This window comes from Hipposideros armiger, unplaced genomic scaffold, assembly GCF_001890085.2.
Source record: "Hipposideros armiger isolate ML-2016 unplaced genomic scaffold, ASM189008v1 scaffold_174, whole genome shotgun sequence".
Lineage (NCBI taxonomy): Eukaryota > Metazoa > Chordata > Mammalia > Chiroptera > Hipposideridae > Hipposideros > Hipposideros armiger.
Genome location: NW_017731524.1, coordinates 623,985 through 644,419, shown reverse-complemented (window position 1 = coordinate 644,419; position 20,435 = coordinate 623,985). Strand labels below are relative to the sequence as shown.

General features: G+C 32.4%; 1 protein-coding gene across 2 annotated transcripts in view; it reads left to right on the top strand.

Annotated features, from left to right (window-relative positions):
* The window catches only part of DACH1 (dachshund family transcription factor 1), a 422,897-nt gene that overhangs the window by 391,880 nt on the left and 10,582 nt on the right, over nt 1-20,435 (top strand). The window contains exon 11 of one of the 2 annotated variants that reach the window (XM_019652151.1): nt 15,911-15,969. The exons of the other annotated variant lie outside the window; for it this stretch is intronic. Coding sequence (XP_019507696.1) covers nt 15,911-15,957 — 47 coding nt within the window. The 3' untranslated portion in view covers nt 15,958-15,969. Of the gene's footprint in view, nt 1-15,910; nt 15,970-20,435 lie in introns of those variants that run through there. 2 annotated transcript variants of the gene reach the window in all.

The window sequence follows — 20,435 nt, the reverse complement described above, 5'->3', positions numbered from 1 at the left end:
GTAACTTCGTAAGTTCAAAGCAATCTACTGACTGCTGCTACAGAATGATATACACTTGGAAAAAAAAAATTTTCCTTTCCAGTTTTTTACTTTTTAATCAGCCATTATGCATATACCATGTTTTTTGTTTATTTGTTTGTTTTGTTTTTTAATTAAAGCTTTTTGAGGTGACAATGGTTGGTAAAGTTACATAGGTTTCAGGTGTACAATTCTGCAGTACATTATCTATATATCACATTGTGTGTTCACCCCCAGAGTCAGGAGTGGGGAGGTAGATGAGGGTAAACGAGATCAAATATATGGTGATAGAAGGAGAACATATACCATGTTTCTAGATATTTCCAGACACACTGAGGAGAATCTCACTCAAAGTGAAGAAAATAAAGTGGCAATTCAAGAAATTAAGAAATTAATCATACTTATATAAAAGACTTATCTACATTCATTAGCATGCAATGAAGTTAGGATAAATTTAAAGTCAGAGAAAAATCCAATTTTGATTTAATGTAAGACATTGGAAGAGCCTCTTCATTTCTTTTGCAGTATATGTTTGAATAGAGTTGCTAAATGGTATCTGAAGCGTTTTATACTGTAATGTTCTTAAATAGAACCTTACCATAACTTACCACTTTTAAGATCATTATGAAAGTACGCTGTACATTTGATTCCATATAATTGTCTTATACATATTTTTATTTCTAATCCCTAAAAAGGAGACCTGTAAATTTAACGTAGGAGTGGGAGTTCTCTAAACAACTCTGTAGAATCTAGCAATTAAGAACTACTAGGTGTTAGGCCTAGATTCAAATCTCTGCTCCGTGCTTTGTTTTCCCCTTTAGCAATTGCTTAACCTCAGAGGGTTGTTAAGAAGATTAAATACAGCAATCCACGTAAAGCTCTTAGCACATACTAGGCAACAGTAGGCACACAGTTAAGTTTTAGCTGTTAATATTACATTTCATTATTTTGTGTTAACATATTGAGAGTGCCTAGCAACTGGTAAACACTGAAGCTATTATCACTCTAATATATAATTTAATTTTCTTTTTTAAAAAAAATTGGTCTTTATTTATAATATAATGTTGATTTAGTCCCATAGTAAAGTGTGTTCAGAAAGTCCTAAGAATTTTTTTGTTAACTGAACCCAATTTCCCCTATTTAAAAATGTATTTATTTAGCTTAAAAGGGGGAGGCATTTAAAAAAAGCAGAGGAGTTTGCTTAAAACTGATTTCTGGTCTGCCTGAGGTGCGTATTGACTATTGTTTATTCACTTACAAATATGTAGTCACCATAGGGATTACCTCAAACTATTTTCCTTGATCTTAAAAAATAAATATTAGAATTATATTACTATGAGCAAAATAATAATAAATTTACTTCTAGTCCCTTGGCAATGGTTTCTGGTGTTTGGCAGCATTTCAATGCAGCTAATCAATTTAAGACAGCATTGATTAAGTTGAACAAAAGATGATATCGATTGCAGGCAGTAACCAATAAAGAGGCTACTGTTCCACAGTTATCATAGGTCATTGTTAACTACTCATTTAACTAGACAATCTGAGTTATTATTATCAAATATAAAGCCTCAGAGATACTCATATTTTATTACTTTATAAACTTTTAGAAAAAAATTTGTTTTATAATTTCAGTATAAGCATTTTCATTCTTTTAAAAAATATATAAAAAAGTAAATCTTGTTTTTAAGTGTAGGTAGATATGCTTAAACTCCCAATGTTGAAGGCTTCTTGTAGGTTTGGTTAGAAATGGCTTCTTATGTAATTTATAGTAATTATACATGGAATTAGACATAGTGGGCAGTTAAGTGTGAACTGCTAAATAGCAATACAATGTAATTCAATATAATTTATTTACAGAAAGTTATTTTTCATGTATTATTTCAATAGAGCTAATTTTCTGAACTTCTATTTGTGATGGGGAAAAAAAAGAATGTCATTATTATGTTTGTGTTGAGTTGTCACATATCATGAGGTTTTATGATTTGATATCAATTCTTACTATGTGTTGTCAGAAAAGTCATAACGTATTTTTTCTCTTTTTGCGTCATAACTTTTTCAACAACCCTATACATTGCCTAAATATTAGATGGAGCACATTAAGGCAAATGATTGGGCTTGGTTTGTAATATATTTGACATCATTTTTTTCCCAGTAAAAGTAATAGTAGGTGGTAAGTACTATGAGTTTAGGGGACACAGGACGTATCAGGAATAATGAATTGGGTTTGGAGGTTTAGAAAGGGGAAATGGACATTTATACAACTAAATTATTTTTTTAACTATTGAAAGAGAGCAGTTATTAATGAAAAACATAATGTTAGCATAGATAAAGTTGAAAAATTGAATTAAATTGGTTTGTTCATGAGCATGATATTTACTTGGCTTGAATACTGTCTGAAGACCATAATCAAAGAATAGTGATTAATGGAAACTGGGAAAAATAGTAGGAGGGTGCCCTAAAAATCAATGCTAGATCCATTTTCATTTAACATCGTAATTAGTGATATAGAGGAGGGGTTAACGAAATTTACAGATAATCCTAATTTAAAAGGTGTAACATACATCTGAGTGGACAGTGTAAATATGCAAAAAAACCTAATAATTAGAAATTTCAGGATAAATGAAATGAGATTACCTGATATGAAAGAAAATTTGATTTTAAGATCTGTTTTTAGTAAACATTAAAATGCTCAACAAATATCAATAATAATAAATATCCATTTACAACTTTTCATAGTACTGTACTAACAGTAGCCCCAGGACTGAGAAAAGTATCAGAGAATAGGTAGAACAATAACCTCTGTCATTTTAATTTTATGTATGTTTTTTCCTTGATGATACTTTTTATTACTATGACTAACTAGAAAGTTTAAGAAGTTGGTTTTTCATTATGGTCAATACATTAATTTCTTATTTTTAAGCAGTATATCTTTAGATTTAAGGAAAATTTATTTATTTATTTATTTATTTATTTATTTATTTATTTATTTATTTATTTATTTATTTTTTTGAGGAAGGGGAGAGGGAGGGAGGGCGCCGGCCCAGCCCCTAGGAAAATTTATTTAAAATATGTTTTTGTTATGAGTCTTTTAAAACCTTTATTATTAAAGAAAATTTTTGATGTCAATTATAGCCAATTAATTTGCTTACTAAAGATCATAAATAGAAGATGTATATAATGTCTACCAAAACTGAAGAAAGTCACCATTTAGTACCTGCTTTCTCTTTTTTTTTTTAAGATTTTATTGGGAAATTAGGGCAGGGGACCAGCGCTGGGGAATCAGGGGAAGGGGAACAGACAAGTTGCTGTCCTTTTGTTCTTCAGTCTAGTTGTGTAGGGCGTTGCTTCACTGGCCCATGTTAGTATTATCATTGTGCTCTTCCTGGGTGAGGCAGATCGGTTGCCGGCCTCTGGACAGCCGCTCACCCCAGCTTCCGGCTGCTCATACTGGCTGCCGGCCACACAGGGTAGCTCACGGCAGCCCACTTCAGCAGGGGCTGCAGCCTACACCGTCGCCAGCGACTCATGGCAGCCCAGCTCCGGGTCGAGCTGTTGTTCAGCATCTTAGCTGTAGAGGGTGCAGCGTCACTGGCCCTCATGTGGCATCCAAACTGGGGTCCTGCTGCTCAGAGCTGGCGTCCCAAGCCAGCTCCTAACCAACGCGCCACTCGGCCGGCCCCTGCTTTCTCTTTTTTGTATCCACCCTTAAACAGTAAAAGTACCCTGGCCATCTAAAGGAAACTTTAATGAATAATCAGAGTGGCTTTTTAAAGATGGAGCATAAATACAATTTTTTTTTGAGAAATGTTATTTATACTTTAAAGAGTTAAAAAAGCTATAAAAATATTTCAGTTACAGGAAAAGAACTCTCATTTTTAAAGTCTATTCACTAAATTATAGGATTTGTATGAACCAAATTTAAAAAATGGTAAACACATAGTGATGGAAAGTATGTCATCAATTTTGATACCACATATATGTTTAGACATCATGATATATAACACTCTTTGCTATAAATTTTCCTTTAGAAAAAAATAAAACATCATCATTTAGACTATAAAGGTAAAAATGCTTATGGCATATTATTTCACCTCCCATGGTTAGGGACAGAATGCAGACATGCCACAATAATGTTTTTTATTTCTACTGTTTGAACCATATTAATGAGAACATCATTTTGGAGAACTAATTATTTCTATTTGTCTTGTGTCACACTTTCTAATTCCCCTATATTAGCACAGCCAAAGCAAATTAATTGCTTTTCCAGCAGTTGAACCTTGTCCAAGAATGAGCTCACATTCCCTTCCAGTTTCCCTGTTTCTGGGAGTGCATTGTATCAGAAATTTCTCTTGATACTAAACATAGTCTAGAGAATTTCTTTACAGATTTTTGTGCGCTCACTTGATGCAATTTATAAGTTTAAGTGACCCGCCAGGAAAGATAAAGTTCTTAGCTGCAAGATTATACATCAAAACAGTTAAAGTGAAATTAAAATTAAATGAATGAATCTCACTGAAGCAAAAAAAGCAGTAATTAATGGTTCCCTTAATTGTCTTCATAAAATATTTGCATGGGTCTAATTTGCATAATTTGCATGTATTAATTAATCTTTCAAAGGAATTTTGTGCTGAGAGAAGCCAAAAAATCTCTTTGTTTTATTTAACATCTAATGAAATATTTATCTTCCTTAATGAACTTCTCATCTTCATTAAAATAAAAATTGCACAAGTTTGTATGTTTTAAATGTTTTTATAATTGAAGTATTCAAAAAATCTCTTTAGACTTACAACAGCTGAGAAACAAACACAATATTTACTATTCAGTATCATTTTAACAATGGCAACATTTTTTTAAAGCCCAATTTTGCTTCCTCAAATCTGCAAAATATTTGGTAAATGAATATAACTATTTAGTTTTAAAAGTAAAATTTATAAAATCCTGATCATTTTTTTCAATGGTAATGTTATTTTTTACAGCTGAAATAGTGGGTAACTAGAGGATATATATATATACACACACACATATATATGAGAAAAATCAGTATGTTTAATTGTTTGAGAAATGGTTCGTAAGTTGAAAATGTTTTAGCTGGTTGAAAGAAATTAGTCCATTAAAATCCATTTGCTATTATTAACAACTGCTAGGCCGACTGACAATATTTCCTGGCAGAAGCTCTGCAGCTCCAACTTTATTCTAAATCTGCCTACTAGAGATTTGCAGCAGGGGTTTCTCTTCTCACAAACTAAGAGATCATGGTGGGGACCAAGAGATGTGCCTTGAAAGGGATGAAATCCAAAATTTCATCAAGTGCCAAATATTGAAGAGAACGAGGAAGAGTGTGAGGAGAGAGCCTGGAAGTTAAAAAGATTTAAGGGAAGGGAAATTAGTGATTTGTTAATGGTATTCATTCTGGTGCAACAAAGAAGAGCATAAAACAAACAAAAACAAAAACAAATTTCTGACAAAGAACATCAGCTAACATTCCAAAAGCAATTTAAAGTTGGCTCAGCCTGTTTCCATACATTCTTTTTGTTGATCCTCATGACATGTCTATTTTATACTATTTGAGGAAACATAGACGTAAAGCAAAATTGCTTGGAATCAAACTGAACTCAGGACCTGCAAGTCCCTTTAACTCCATATGCCTTGCTCCTACGTAACATCAATCTTTTAACTCATGATAATTTATGAACTGCCTATGAATTGCTAAATGTTAAACGAGATAATGAGGGTAGCATACATTTATAAGGATGAAGGTTCAAAATGCAAAGATATAGTTCTTCCCATGTAAAGTTTAGTAATGTGATAAAATCAATTAAATTGACTGGTTTCCTGGAGGACTCATCTTTAGGGAAGTTAAAAGGCATTTCCGTTAGGCACCAGCTATTTCTTAGCTCTGCAACCACTCTCATAATTTGCAATTTCTCATAAAGTTTTCTCTAACATAAAAAGAAAAATAAATCCATCAGGTTACAAAGATTATTATTAATCAGGTACAAAATACATACCAATACAGCTTTTCTCTAGCATTAGCATTGATAATTTGTTTAAATAACTGATTTCTAAAGGAGTAAAATTAATATTTGTATGACTTAACCCTAGGAGAGCTGGTTGACTGAGATCCACAATCTAGTGTCAACACTACTGTTCATTAGTGTTCTGACCCTGGTAACTCACTTTAACTGCTAAAACCTGATAACTGCCATTGCTGATATTTTTGTCCTGTCAAAATGGCAAAGACATCTAATTATTTGTAAGTAGACACACACACACGCATACACACACAGTGTGTTCATGGTCCATTATGGATGAGTGGATTCTGGAATCACACTACTTGAATTCAAATCTTCACACTGCTCTTTATTATCTAGATAACACTGAGTATGTAAATCAAACTTAGATAATAATTATGATTTCTACTTAGAGAGTTGTTATGGGGATTAAGCCTGTCACTAGAAGCTAAGTGATAACAAGAATTTGCTATTTTTACAATTATGTACAAATGTAATGCAATGGTACTTAACAGTAGTAGTCATTTATGATAAAAGTTAAAAATTAAACAGTATTTAGATGAAAAAATTCTTAAGTAAATGAATATTTTTTTTCCCTGTGTGACATATTTTTTCTTTTAGTGTATTCTGCAGTGGAAAATAAAAATTATATTTAACAGATTTTTCAAAGCATTTAAAAATTTAATGACAGAGTGTGAATTGCAATATTTATGTCAGTTTAAACAGCATGACTTAAGATTTATTTGCAGTCACATATTCTGTATGATTATTTATCGCTTTCCAAATTAAATAAAAAATAAACTAATTATTTTTGACTGATTTAAGATGGAAGCATTAGCGATTCTTAATTTTTTATTGTATTTTGGCAAATTTCTCTTCATACAGTTGATATTTTCATATAGTGTGGAGTAACTGCAGTCTCTTCTAATTCATATATAATCATACTCCAGAGATAGTAAATCTCCAAACATAGTTCCACTTAAGCTTACTAATTACACCTATAAAACGATGAATGATGGCTACAAATTATTGGATCTGACTCTCATTCTTTATTTATTTCTCCCTGGGAGAAAGAGAACTGGATGGGGAGATTTTAGACCATAAATTATTCCCATACATAATCAGGTGTGCTGTGTTTAACTTTGATGGAATACTATGGTTTTACATTTACTTATGAAATTCCCATTTTAATAGAAAACTAATTTTATTTTCAAGATATAATGATATTTACTTGTATTACATTTTTTCAATGTCTTTATTTTTTCTTAATGGTTTTTACTGGTTAATATAAATTTAGGTCTATCTTCAAGTTATAATCTTTTGACTGGTTTTTATAAATTTCTCCAGCCAAGTCATATGAAATGTCACATTCTGTCTTATCTCTGGTTGAAAGATTGGGAATCAAGAGACATTTTACAAATGAGAAAAGATTAGATGCAAGACAACAGGAATGGGAAGTACATCCCTCTTCTAAACCCAGTGATGGTTAAGGGTTCTAGCCAACTGTTGCCCAAACAGGACCATTATCTCAGTACTATTATATTTGTTTTCTAAGGGAACTCAGAAATACACATTTTTATGTAAAGTTATAGATTTAAAAACCAAAACAAAACGTGGACATCTGAACAAGATAAATATTTACTTGTCTCCTGTAAGATGGAGAAACAGTTCTCTTAATCCAACAAGACTCGTAGTATATCAAACATCAGCACATAAAGCAAATTGAAAATAGCAGTTAAGTCACAAATTAGAGAACAGCTCTCCTAGCTTTTCAGAATGAATGCAACTTCCTGTAACTGCTTTGAATTCAGACGTACTTTTGAAATTATATTTTGAGGCACACCTATCTATACCTTTCTTCAAATTTATGTAATTCAGATTACTCCCATGAGTTAGGCATTTAAGGGATATGATTATTGCAAAGGATTAAAAATGCCCATTTTTTTTAAGATTTTGTAAATTCTAATTATACTTCTTAATTTATTAGAATAAGAATCATTAAAGAAATTGCAGAAGATAATTTAAAAGGTTTTTTTAATTATATAATATAGAAAATAGGCTTGTATTTTCCTAAAAATTCAGAACCAATCCTGGTTAATGTATCCAAGTCTCAATGAATGAAAAGGGTAAAGTAAATTTGGTAGATAAAAAAGAAAATTGCTAATGGCATAGCACTCATATGTTTTTGGTGTATGTTTTATAATACACTTCTTATAATTCTTCTTGTGTTTCCAGGGTGGGACCTCATTGAGCTATGTGATATAATTGCACTAACTTTCAACGGTTACCAGCAGCAGAATCAAAATGTGGCTATAAAAAAATCTATTTCTCCATATTGTATTATTCCATTATTTGTATATAGTGTATTGTACTCTTGCAATGAGTTTTTAAAATGTAGACAAAATTCAACTGTGACTTACTGCTCTTTGTTACACCTACAAATATAGCAAATGAGGGCCCCATTTTTACAAGCCGATTTGGGTTCAAAGTATACAGAAACTTCCTCACTGGCTCTTAAGTTACCATAGTCAAGTTCAAATCCAGGGCATGGGATTGGTCATCAACAAGTTATGGCTCACACTGCAACAGACTATCCATCAAAAAGAAGTGTGAAGACACTAGAGACTATGAGCTATGGTGTTAACAACAGAGCAAACAGCATTTTGATCAGAAGCTGGGAATAGCATTTAGCTTATTTTCCACATTCTCTCAACTCACAATTTCACATCCTCAACAAAAGTCTCAACTGACTAATTCCCAAAACACTGATAGCATTTATCTACACAGTGGAAATGTTATGAAAATTAATGCTTGAGTGGTTAGAAATAAACATATAAAATTCGGTGGATATTTTTAGGAGATTTATACTCTTAAGTTCCTCTATAGCTATTTTTTGTTTGTTTTTTGGTGGGGTTTTTTTTGTTTTTTGTTTTTTGGGTTTTTTTGTCAGATAAGAATTGATTTCCTAAATTAATGTTTACTTATTCAGTTGGTAGGTAATTTCCCACTTTGATCTTAAATGCAGTTCCTGGTTGTCTTGTTTTGAATAGTATTTCAATGTATGATTCTATTCCTTTCTGAGGAAAATTAGAACATAGGCATCTATTTAAACCCAACAATTCACATAGAAAGGCTGTAAATTACCACAACTCAGTAGGTTCCTTTGCATGTTATTCTTAAAAAACAAAGGGAATGTTAAACCTTCTAATTATTTTCTTAATGTTAAAAAATTTATAGTCAACAAGGTGGTGAAATTTTATGTCATCATTCCAAAGCTATGGGGTTTTATATTTTAACACTTGGAGTGGTGCTTTAACGTGAAATGTTAGGAAACAGGTATGCATGCAATTTTAGCTATACTTAATGTGATCAATGATTGTGTAGAATTCTGAGAAACTTGAAAATAATGACTGATTATTATTATTTTTTTACTATTGGCAGTATTTATGATTTTGGAATACAATGAGTTAGTGATGTGACAAACTTACGTGAATACATAAAACTAGACTTCTTTTTCTAATTTTTGTGCTTTTAATTTTAGTTTTTTTTTCTTTACTGTGATTTTGTCTTTCCTGTCTTTATACCACCAACTGGAGGTTTTCATTTTCATATGTTTAGTCTAATAAATAAAAAAGATATAAAGTGATATCATGAAGGACATGTCCAGAAGCTCCAAATCATGAAATTATACTAATTTAAAATTGCCAGAACAGTTAGTTTCATTTCTTTCATGTAAATATTTTTCATATGATATCTCATTCTGAAGCCTCTCTGACCCCTGCAACTGTATAAAGTCGTTGCTGCCATGTGGAATGGAAAAAAACATAGATGTACATGCTACTCCCAACATGGCTTCCAGAACACTATCAATGTCCTCTTGAGAATCATCTCATGAACAGTTTGGGAGAACACAATTTTAAAATGACTGTGAAAAACTAATGCAATTTTTAAAAATGTATATCCTCCTGAATTTTCAAAGTCTATGTTTAGTATTTTAAAGACCTCAAAAGTCCTGCATTAAAGCCTTGCATTAAAGTCAATATATTTGATTGGAAAGTTAAACTAGCATTTTATAAAATCCTCTACAAAACCATTTTTTTAAAATAAAAGTAATAATATCTCATGGAGTGAACTTTGGCACACTATCTACTGTAACCAGTTCTTGTTAAATCTATCTGTTGTAACTAATTCACTTTAACAAAAGCTTATATACTTAAATGCTTGGGCCAGAAAAATATGCAATATTGTTACTCAATAATTCATAATCTAGTGAGGTATAGGAATACAGAAATAATTCTAATAAAATACATATTAAGTTAATTCCTACTGATAAAGCTCTGTCAAGGTGTTTTTCAGGAGGTGGTAGGAACTGTAAGTCAAATTTTATTTATATAATAATATGAAATATTTATACATCACATTGAATTATATGGAACAGGAATAAATTTAGCAAAGCAAAATATGGCTATGTCATGTATATGCATGTCTCTATATTTAAAAAGTAACATACTCTACAATCATTTTAGGTGATCATGTTTTGAAGTTTTTTCCAGAACTCAGTTTTAGCTTTGCTGTTTGTAAGAACTCACTAACAGGCTATTAGGAACATGTATCCAGGGCCTAAAAATAAATTAATAAATTCAATCTAAAATTTAGAAAATTTGATGATTTTTTTAATGAAAGATTAAAATATATATTATTCTCCTTTAATGAAGTAACACTTTGATCCCGTACTTCTGAAATGTAAACAAAGTACTTTCAGAGCACAAACAAAGCAAAGCAATAAATCCCATTTGGGTGAGTAGTGAAGATGCATGTAAGTCTAGATATATAAATCTAAATCCTCTGAGAATCCATATTACTGACATGTTTTAAATAATATTTGCAAACAGAAGAGAAATAAGTACTATAGTTGATTCTGAGTATGGGATTGGGCAGATTCCTAAATGATATTTATTAGAATAAAGACCTGGATTCCCTTGTTTTTGTGTCTCAAATCAATATAATAAATCTTAAATGTAATAGAAATCTTGCATAGGAGATGCTAATATGAAATGAGAATAAAGAAATAAAGAATGTAATGAATTCAGAAATGTAGTAATGAGGATTCAAATTCTAGTGTGCAAGGAACAGAGTGAGAAGTACGCTTGAAGTGCAAGGGGAGAAAATGGTAGGATTTATTTGTTTATTTAATCTTTATTAAATGTATTGGGGTGACATTAGTTTGTCAAATTATTTAGAGTTCAGGTATACAATTCTATATTACGTCATCTGTATATTTCATTGTATGTTCCCCACCCAGAGTCAGTTCTCCTTTCATCACCATATATTTGCCTCCATTTTCCCTTTCTCTACTGCAACCTCTTCCTCCCTTCTGCTAACCACTGTTGCGTGTGTCTATGACTTTTTGTTTGTTTGTTTAGTTCATTTTTTTGCTTTCAATTTTATATCCCATGTGTGAGTGAAGTCATATGGTTCTTGATTCTTCCTGCCTGACTTACTTTGCTTAACATGATGTTCTCAAGATCCATTCAAGTTGTTGCAAGTTGCAGTATTTTACCTTTTCTTATACCTGAGTAATGTTCCCTTGCATGTACATACCACATCTTTATCCAGTCATCTATGAAAGGATACTGGCTGTTTCCATGTCTTGGCCATCATGAATGATGCTACAGTGGAGAACATATATCTTTACAGATAAATGTTTTCAGATATTTTTTTTTTGGTTAGATACCCCAAAAATGGATTGCTGAGTCATATGGTAATTCTATTCATAATTTTTTTAGGAACTGCCATATTGTTTTCCATAGTGTTTGCACCAAATTACATTCCCACCAGCAGTGTATGAAAGTTCCTTTTTCTCCAAACCTCTCCAACACATGTTATTACTTGTATGTTGATAATAGCTATTCTAATAGGTGGGTGGTAGTATCTCATTGCGGTTTTAATTTGCATTTCTCTAATAGCTAGTGAAGTTGAGCATTTTTTCATATATCTGTTGCCCATGTGTATGTCTTCTTGAGAGAAATGCCTGTTCAGGTCCTTTGCCCACTTTTTAATTGGATTGTTCATTTTTTGTTGTTGAGTTGTAGGAGTTATTTTTATATTTTGGGTATTGGCCCCTTATTGGAGACATTGTTTGCAAATATCTTTTCCCATTTAGTTGGTTGCCTCTTTGTTTTGTTGATGGTTTCTTTTGCTGTGCAGAAGCATTTTAGCTTGATATAGTCCCATTCATTTATTTTTGCTTTTACTTCCCTTGCCTTTGAACTCAAATTCATAACATCCCCTCTGAACCCAAGATCCATAAATTAGTACCAATGCTTTCTTCTATGCAATTTATTGTTTCAGGTCTTATGTTTAGATCTTTTATCTATTTTGAGTTAATTTTGGTATATGGTGACAGATAGCAGTCTAGTTTCAATCTTTGGCATGTGGCTTTCCAGGTTTCCCAGCACCATTTATTGATGAGGATTTATTTTCTCCATTGTAGGTTTTTAGCACCTTTTTTGAAAGTTATCTGCCCATATATATGTGAGTTTATTTCTGGGTTCTCAATTCTATTCCATTGGTCTGTGTATCTGTTTTTCTGCTAATACCATGCTGTTTTGGTTATTGTCACTTTGTAGTATAAAATGAAGTCAGAAGTGTGATACCTCCGGCCTTGTTCTTATTTCCTAGGATTGTTTGGCTATTTGGGGTCTTTTGTTAAGGATCATACATTGAAAACAATAGAATATTATTAAAAGAAATTGAAGAAGACACAAAGGAATGGAAAGATATTTTGTGTTCATGGGTTCAACATAATAAAAATGGTCATATTTCCCCAAACCATATCAAGATTTAAAGCAGTCCCCATCAAAATCCCAATGGTATTTTTGAAGAAATAGAACAAAAAAAGATCAGATTTGTATGGAGTCACAAAAAGGGTAAGGTTTAGAAAAGGAACAGAACTGACTTTAGGTGGTGAACACACAATGCAATATATAGACAATGTATTATTGAATTGTACACTTGAGACCGATATAATCTTATTAACCAATGTCACCCCAACAAATTTAATAAAGATTAAAAATAAAAATAAGTAAAAAAAAAATAAAAATAAGAAAGGAAACGATGATTGGTAATTTGAAATAAGTAATCTGGGAAAGAGATCCAGGCTAGAGTAAATGATGATGAGATTGGCTTGTTGTTTTGGGGTTTGATGTAACAACAGAGCATTTAGATAATTGTAAAATAAGTTCCTAGGTAGATATGTCACTGGAGTTTAATGTGAGGCAATTTTAATATGAAGGCCAAACAAGAGATACAACTTTGGGCACCATTAAAACCTTATATTGAAAATATATACTCTCTTTCCATAATCTTGATATTGTCATTATTCTGAAAGGATAGAGTGTCAATCATCTCCCCTGCAAAGAACAGATTATAATAGGAATAACAAATGCAACATTGATAAGCAATGTATATTCAAATGGCTGTGAATTAATACATTTCTGGAACACATACACCATCCTTATTTGTAATGAATGACCTAATATATATAGTTTTTGAAATAGAGAAAACGTAATGCAGCTTTTTTTCTATGGTGGTTAGAAAGGATGGATTACTAGTGTTGTATTTTGTCCATTAAAGTGAGTGTAATAAAACTGGGACTAAAAAATTTACAGTTGCTAGATTATATATATAAAATTAGAATAAAGGATGCTAAAAATACATAGAAGTATATTATATAATTCATATTTTGACTTATTTATTTTGCATCTTTGTTGATTCTGCAGATTTTACCTATGACAAACTGTCAATTCAACTCTTGCATTAAGAGGCATGTATTTTTCATGATATTGTTTCATATGGCAATATGTTGAATATCAGTCCTTTCAAGGAATCAAACTACATTGAATAGAATTGTAAACAAAAGAGCAACAATAATTTACTCTCATTGTTAGTTTTCCCTCTAATGCATGGATATTCTTTGCAATCATTTGAACAGTATAATACATTCTTATTTTGATGAAGCTAAAAATTGCACTTATTTTTGAGAGTTGGTAAGTGAAGAAAAAATGCTCATGTAATAGTATTCTGAATTATTACAACAGAGTGTATGTTATACCAAAATAATACTAGTCTTACACTATATTTTAAGCTTTAGGAGTATTATGATTTTTCAATACATAAGGCATTTGGTAATAAGGCCATCAAATTTCTGGTTAGAGTTGCAGCATTTAGAGAATCCTCATCTGAGTACTGGACTAGTAACGAACCTGTTAAAGTGGCTGATAAGGTTGTGAACTCCATTCAGACACCATGATGCTATCAAATACCTGATGTGAAAACAAGCAAGACTGATTATCCAAGACTTACAAGTTAATATTCTTATATTATGCAAATAAGTTTCCTAAAAAGAGATGGAACTGAATTCTGTCCAATTGAAATGAATCAAGGATGTTAAGAGAAAATAGGGATTCTTGGTTGCCACTCTGAATTAGCCCTAAAAGTTAAGAGTAGTATATAGTCCATATGGTAGAAAAATAAAAATTTTATCATCAAGTAGTTTTGACATCATCCTAGATGGGGTCCTTAAATTCATAATGATTCTCAAAATGAAACTTAATTCAGGATATAACAATCTACATGGTGACATAAGTTAATTTTATTCATGTCACAATTGCTGGTGATGGGAAAATAAGGCAATGCTGACAGTAACCACAGACACAAGCTATTAATTTTAATGGAAATAGTGGCCTATGTTACCATAACCCAGGGCAGAATTTCAGAGTGGGCATGAAATATACATATATCAGCATTTATCTTTGTACTAAATATATGCACATTTATAATCGTATACTTTAAATGTTTATTTGTAGAGTTTTTGTGTTTATTCTTTGAAATTGTATTAAAGAAATTTAGCAATCTCATGGAATTTAATATATGCTGAGACCAAATTGGAACTTACAATAAAGCTAAATTGTAAGTCCAGAGTGCTTAGATGTTCCCTGAAATTCTTTGTGTCTATAGAGATAGAGACAATTTGTAAAATGCAAAGTTATCTATTAGCATTGCATATTCTTGTGACAGCACATTTTGTCTTTGTTTCATTGCTTTTCATTTTAGAAAGCATTTAGTGTCTTACATTTGCTGTTGTTTGTGGCTGTTTTGTTGATATTTTCCCGATCAATTTGCACAGAAGTGTGTCTGTTTAATTTAAAAACATGTAGTATAATAAACAACAGCTTCAAATATTGCTAGATACCAGGTTTAACCAAAATTGAACTTGACCAATCACCACTACTGAACCAAAGGTACTTAGGGGCATTAAAAGAATTGTCTGGTTTCATGTTCAAACTAGTACATTTCTACTTGGCTTTAATAGAGAAGTCTAGGATATAGCTTTTAGTTTGTTTGTTTGTTTTTCTCCTTTTCTTTTTTGATAAATGATAGTTCATTAAAAGGTAACAACTTCAACAGTATGGAGCTATACAGTATCCTTGCATGGTACTAATGTCACATTGTATCAAGTGATGTACAATCATAATTATTGTTATTCTGAAACAAGTTTAATATAAGGATAGACTATTGACAATTATTGTTTTTATTTCTGAAAAGGCCACTATATTTCATGAAATAAGATTATCAATCTTTAAGGAAAATCTATTTTTTTATTCCCAGTAGAATCAAGGTACCCTAAAGTAATACAAGTAATTTTCAGTTACTACAAGCTATAGTGTGTGTGTGTATGTGTGTGTGTGTGTGTGTGTGTGTGTGTGTGTGTGTATTACACTAGTAGCAAATCAGAGAATTTTTTTTTAATTGATATAGCAAGAAAGAAATATTGTACTGGGAAACATGCAGGTTGGTTTTGTTGTTTCTCTGAAATGCAGGCAAGCCTCCAGGAGAACTTACAAGGTGGCTTGGTGACTTCATATAGCCCAGAGTTGGGTTATTAATCTTCTCTGTGTTCCAGAAGAAAGTAAACTGAGGTAAACTAGAACATTGTAGGTCACAAGAACTGAAATAAATTGACATTGATCAGCACATCTTTTTTATAAAGGAAGGAGTATTAATTATGTATGTGGCACAACAAATTATTTCAAAACCTCATGGTTTAAAACATTTATTACCTACAGTTTCTGTATGTGAGGAATCAGGGAATAGCTCAGTTGCATATCCCCCAGGCTGCAGTAAGGTGTTGTCAGGGTTCTATAGTCATCTCTAGATGCAAATGAGGCATGATCTACCTCCAAGCTTACTCATATGATTGTGGCATGTCTCACATCCTCAAGAGGGTTCGACTGAGAGCCTTAATTCCTTGCTGGCTATTGGCCAGAGGCAAGCATTATTTTCTTGCCACATGGACTCTTCACAGGGCAACTCATTGCATGGTAACCTGTTTCATTATATCAAGCAAGTGTATGTGGCGGGGGGACGCTTGCTAGGAAAATGAACGTCACAGTTTTTTAATTTGGGAGTGACTCCCCATCACTTTTGCTATATTCTCTTCATTGGAAGCAAGTTACTAGATATATCCCACACTTAAAGGGGATGGAAATCACACAAGGATGTGACAACTGGAATCCATCTTAGAAGATTCCTACCACAGGGGACTACGCAGAAAATAAAACTATCAAGTTACCTGGGGAGAATGGGATCTAATGGAGCATTATATAATTCAAATACCTTATGGTACCAGGAATATCTCTAAAGGTAGAACAGATATCCACATCAGCCTTTGAAGGTAAATTCATCTCTGGTTGGTCGCTTAATGGGCATTTGCCAAAACTTGCCTGAATAACTGCTTTCTCTAGGATACAATTCTGAATAAACACTACTGCTTCTCATATTCTTTCTTTAGTTATGATAACTCTTGTCAACACATTTTCTTGCCTGTTGGATAATCTGTCTATTTAATATAACTTTGCATACCTCTGAACTGATCCTTACGTGTTAATTTTAAAGTTTAATTTACAGAGGTCTATCTTATTTATTATAATGGTTCTTGTGTAGCATGTAACTGTTGTCACCCACACATTTGTGTCTAAGCACATTTGATGATTCCAATAGATAAGATATAAAGAAATCTATTCCCCACAAAAGTGTCATTTCTTTAGTTCAAATAATTCTCACATTTATTGAAAAAAATTTGAGATCTTTCACTGAAGTTTGTCATGTGTGAAGTTTAGCACCAGACCAGCATTTTGGTTCAGCATTGTGTAAATATGTTAAATAAAGCTCTAGAGATTTAGAACTTTATTCACTCACAATTACTTCCCTAAACAAATATAGCTTTATTAAAATTACTGAATTAGTCATGCTATAGAAAATAGAAAATATAGAAACTGCTAAACTTTTAAAAGAAAAATGATGGGTTTTTTTTTTCCCCTTCAAATTTAGAAGAAAATAACTAAGGTCTGACAAGTGCTGCCCTTCTAATTGCCACCTTTGGTTTTTTCCCCAGAGACAACACAGCCATTTATTCTGAAAATTTATTCACTGAGGATTTTGCCTGCTTCTTGAATTTATGAAGGATGCGCATGCTTGATTTAAAAGACCCTTACTTCTCTTCACTGCAGTATCTATTTTACCAAATAAGGCATCACTTTTTCCCTCTGCTGTGTTTTAATTAGACGTAATACTCGTAGATAATCTGTCCATTCATCACTAAGGTTCAGATATGCCTGTACATGATTATGTCCCTCCATTCCTGTTTCTTAGTCTTCTTTCCCCCCAGAAACGAATAGAAGAATAGAGAAAGTAATGAGATTTCCTCGTGCTTCACTTTGCTGAATTTGGGAGGTCTCACCTTCCAATCAGGGCAAGGTAACCTAAGTGCAAAGCACCCCATTCTCACTTGCTGGTACATTAACCCCTCTGATGGTTTCTCACTTCTTACTAATGAATACTTAATTAGAACATACACACACAGAAATACTTTACCAAAGCAGACTGCCAGCAATATAATTTTTCTTTATTTACAAAAGCAACACAAAACTTTTAAAGAGATCTTTTTGCTTTTGTTTCAAACACAGTTAAACTGAAATGTCCTTATACCAAGAAATGCTCATTACCATATACAGTCCCAACAGGTATCACAGGTAAGCAAACTTGATAGACTTCACAATTGTATATTTACCATTAAAACATAATGGATCAATAGACCACAGTCCAGCTTATGTCCACATCCTCAGTCTAGTAACTTTCAGAAATCTGAACCCGGCTTTCCTGGAGAACTCTATTAGAAAATTACTAAGCATCTTACTACCTAACACTGGAATAGAACTTCTCAAAAGCCTTGTTACTAAGCAGAAAACACACTTACCATGAGAATATTGCCCATTTAATCAGTGAAACAGTATATATAGATGGTGGAAAATATTAATCTTCAACAATAAATATCTGATATTGGTGATATATTGGAATTGCATTTCAGTGAGAAATCTATTTTATTTTTTAAATTAAATTTGAAAAAATACATATCAAGTTCAAAAATGTATTGAAACTTTCATATACCACTTGGCAAGATTCATTTATTATTAATATTTTGCTCCCATGTACTTTATAATTTTCTCTCTCTCCACAGTATTTTCTGAATAATTTGAGAGTACGATGTATAAATCATGGCCCTTTACCTGTTATATCTACCCATGCATACTTCAGTGGTCATTTGCTAAAAAAAGGATATTCTCTTGTACATAAACATGGTATATTTATAAGTTCAGTAGATATTTCATTGACACAATACTTTTTTAATCTGTCATTGAAATTCAGTTTTGTCATTTGACCTAATCATATCTTTTACAACATTTTTTATAGCATTTTTGAATCCAAATTAGGATCACGTATTATATTTAGTTGTCCTTTCTTTGTAGTCCCTTTATCTTGAGCATGTCTTTGTCCAGTTGAAAAAAAGTTTATAACATTGAAATTTTGAAGAAGTCAGTCTTAATAGAATGGTTCTTATTTTGCATGTGATGTTTCCTCATGATTAGGCTCAGGTCGTATATTCTAAGCCATTGTACTACCCAAGCGGGGTTGTGGTCTTCTCAAGGTGTTCGTCCAGGGGTGTATAATACTCATCTTAACCTCATTTTTCATGTTAGTTTTGAGAGTTCCTTCTACATATTTTATTGAGCACTTCCCAGCTTCCAGGCAATGTTCCAAGTGCTGGAAGTACACATGGTCATATGGTATGTTATCTGCTCTTAAGGAAGTTATAGCCAGACGTTAATAAATTTCTGTAAGATAATGAAGCTTTGTAAGTGTTGGTGTAGTGACAACAACCTGGGGAGATGGGATTTTAGGTCCTGTAACAGGTGGTTGTAACAACGCTTAAGGTCTATTATACAATGTATGGGATCCAAACCCTGTTTACACGAGTTATAGGCTGATCATTCATGACTAACAATTTTGTCTGAGGGCTAATTTCTTAACATTTAGTGTAGAATTGCCTGCTCCCTATCATATAGACACACAGTAGATAGCTTATGATGATGATTTTTTTAAAGTAATTTTTTTTTTGGTTGTGGTCATGGAGGTACAGTTTTAAGAACATTCAGTTCTGAAATGATATCAGATTATAGAACCATAGTGTCCAGATTTCTACCCCAACTGGGTAGAATTATTGAGTTACAGAATAAAAGGTTAATACCCAGTAAAGCAGGATTATCTTACCCTTTGGTTGTAAACTCTGTCCACAGAGAGCATCACCATCACAGTTGAGACTGAAATTCAGGCAAAGGGTCTCTTTTTTGGAATACTGACAAGAATGTCACTTCTCAGAGGAGCTGAAACACTGTAAACTGATCTAGCCGTTTGGAAAAGTATTTTGCCTAGGGCTGGAGCTGACTAAATAACTCCATGCCTGGTGAGATTAACCACAGACCTGTGATGATCTTGAAATGCCTTCTGTTCACATTGTTCACTTCCGCTTTCATTACTGGTTTGTCCGCTTAGTTTCCCGGTTAGAAACAATGTCGTGATTAGATCAGCTTGCCGATGATGATGATGACCCCTTCTCGCTCTACAACCTAAAGTCTAGCTCTCACTGCTTCAAACTGTCAAATTTTCAAAGCCCGGTTATCTTCTCAATTCCTGTGCTTGCATAGAGCCTGATACAAAGCCCCTCACATAAAAAAGACAGGTTCACTGTCACTGTATTTGTCTAAAGACATAGTTACCTTTTAACCTGTGTACTATAATTTTAGGTGATCTTCTGTTTTCAGAACGTGTTTTAAACTAGACTGCATTCTTCTTTGAATAGAACTGAAAATTATATGGAAGAGGTTCTCGACCATATTTTTTGTCTTCAGTATTAGCCAAAATCAAGAACTTTACTCTTTACTTCATACTAGTCTTGAAAAAGAAAGAAGGAAGGAAGGAAGGGAGGGGGAGGGGGTGAAGGGGAAAGGA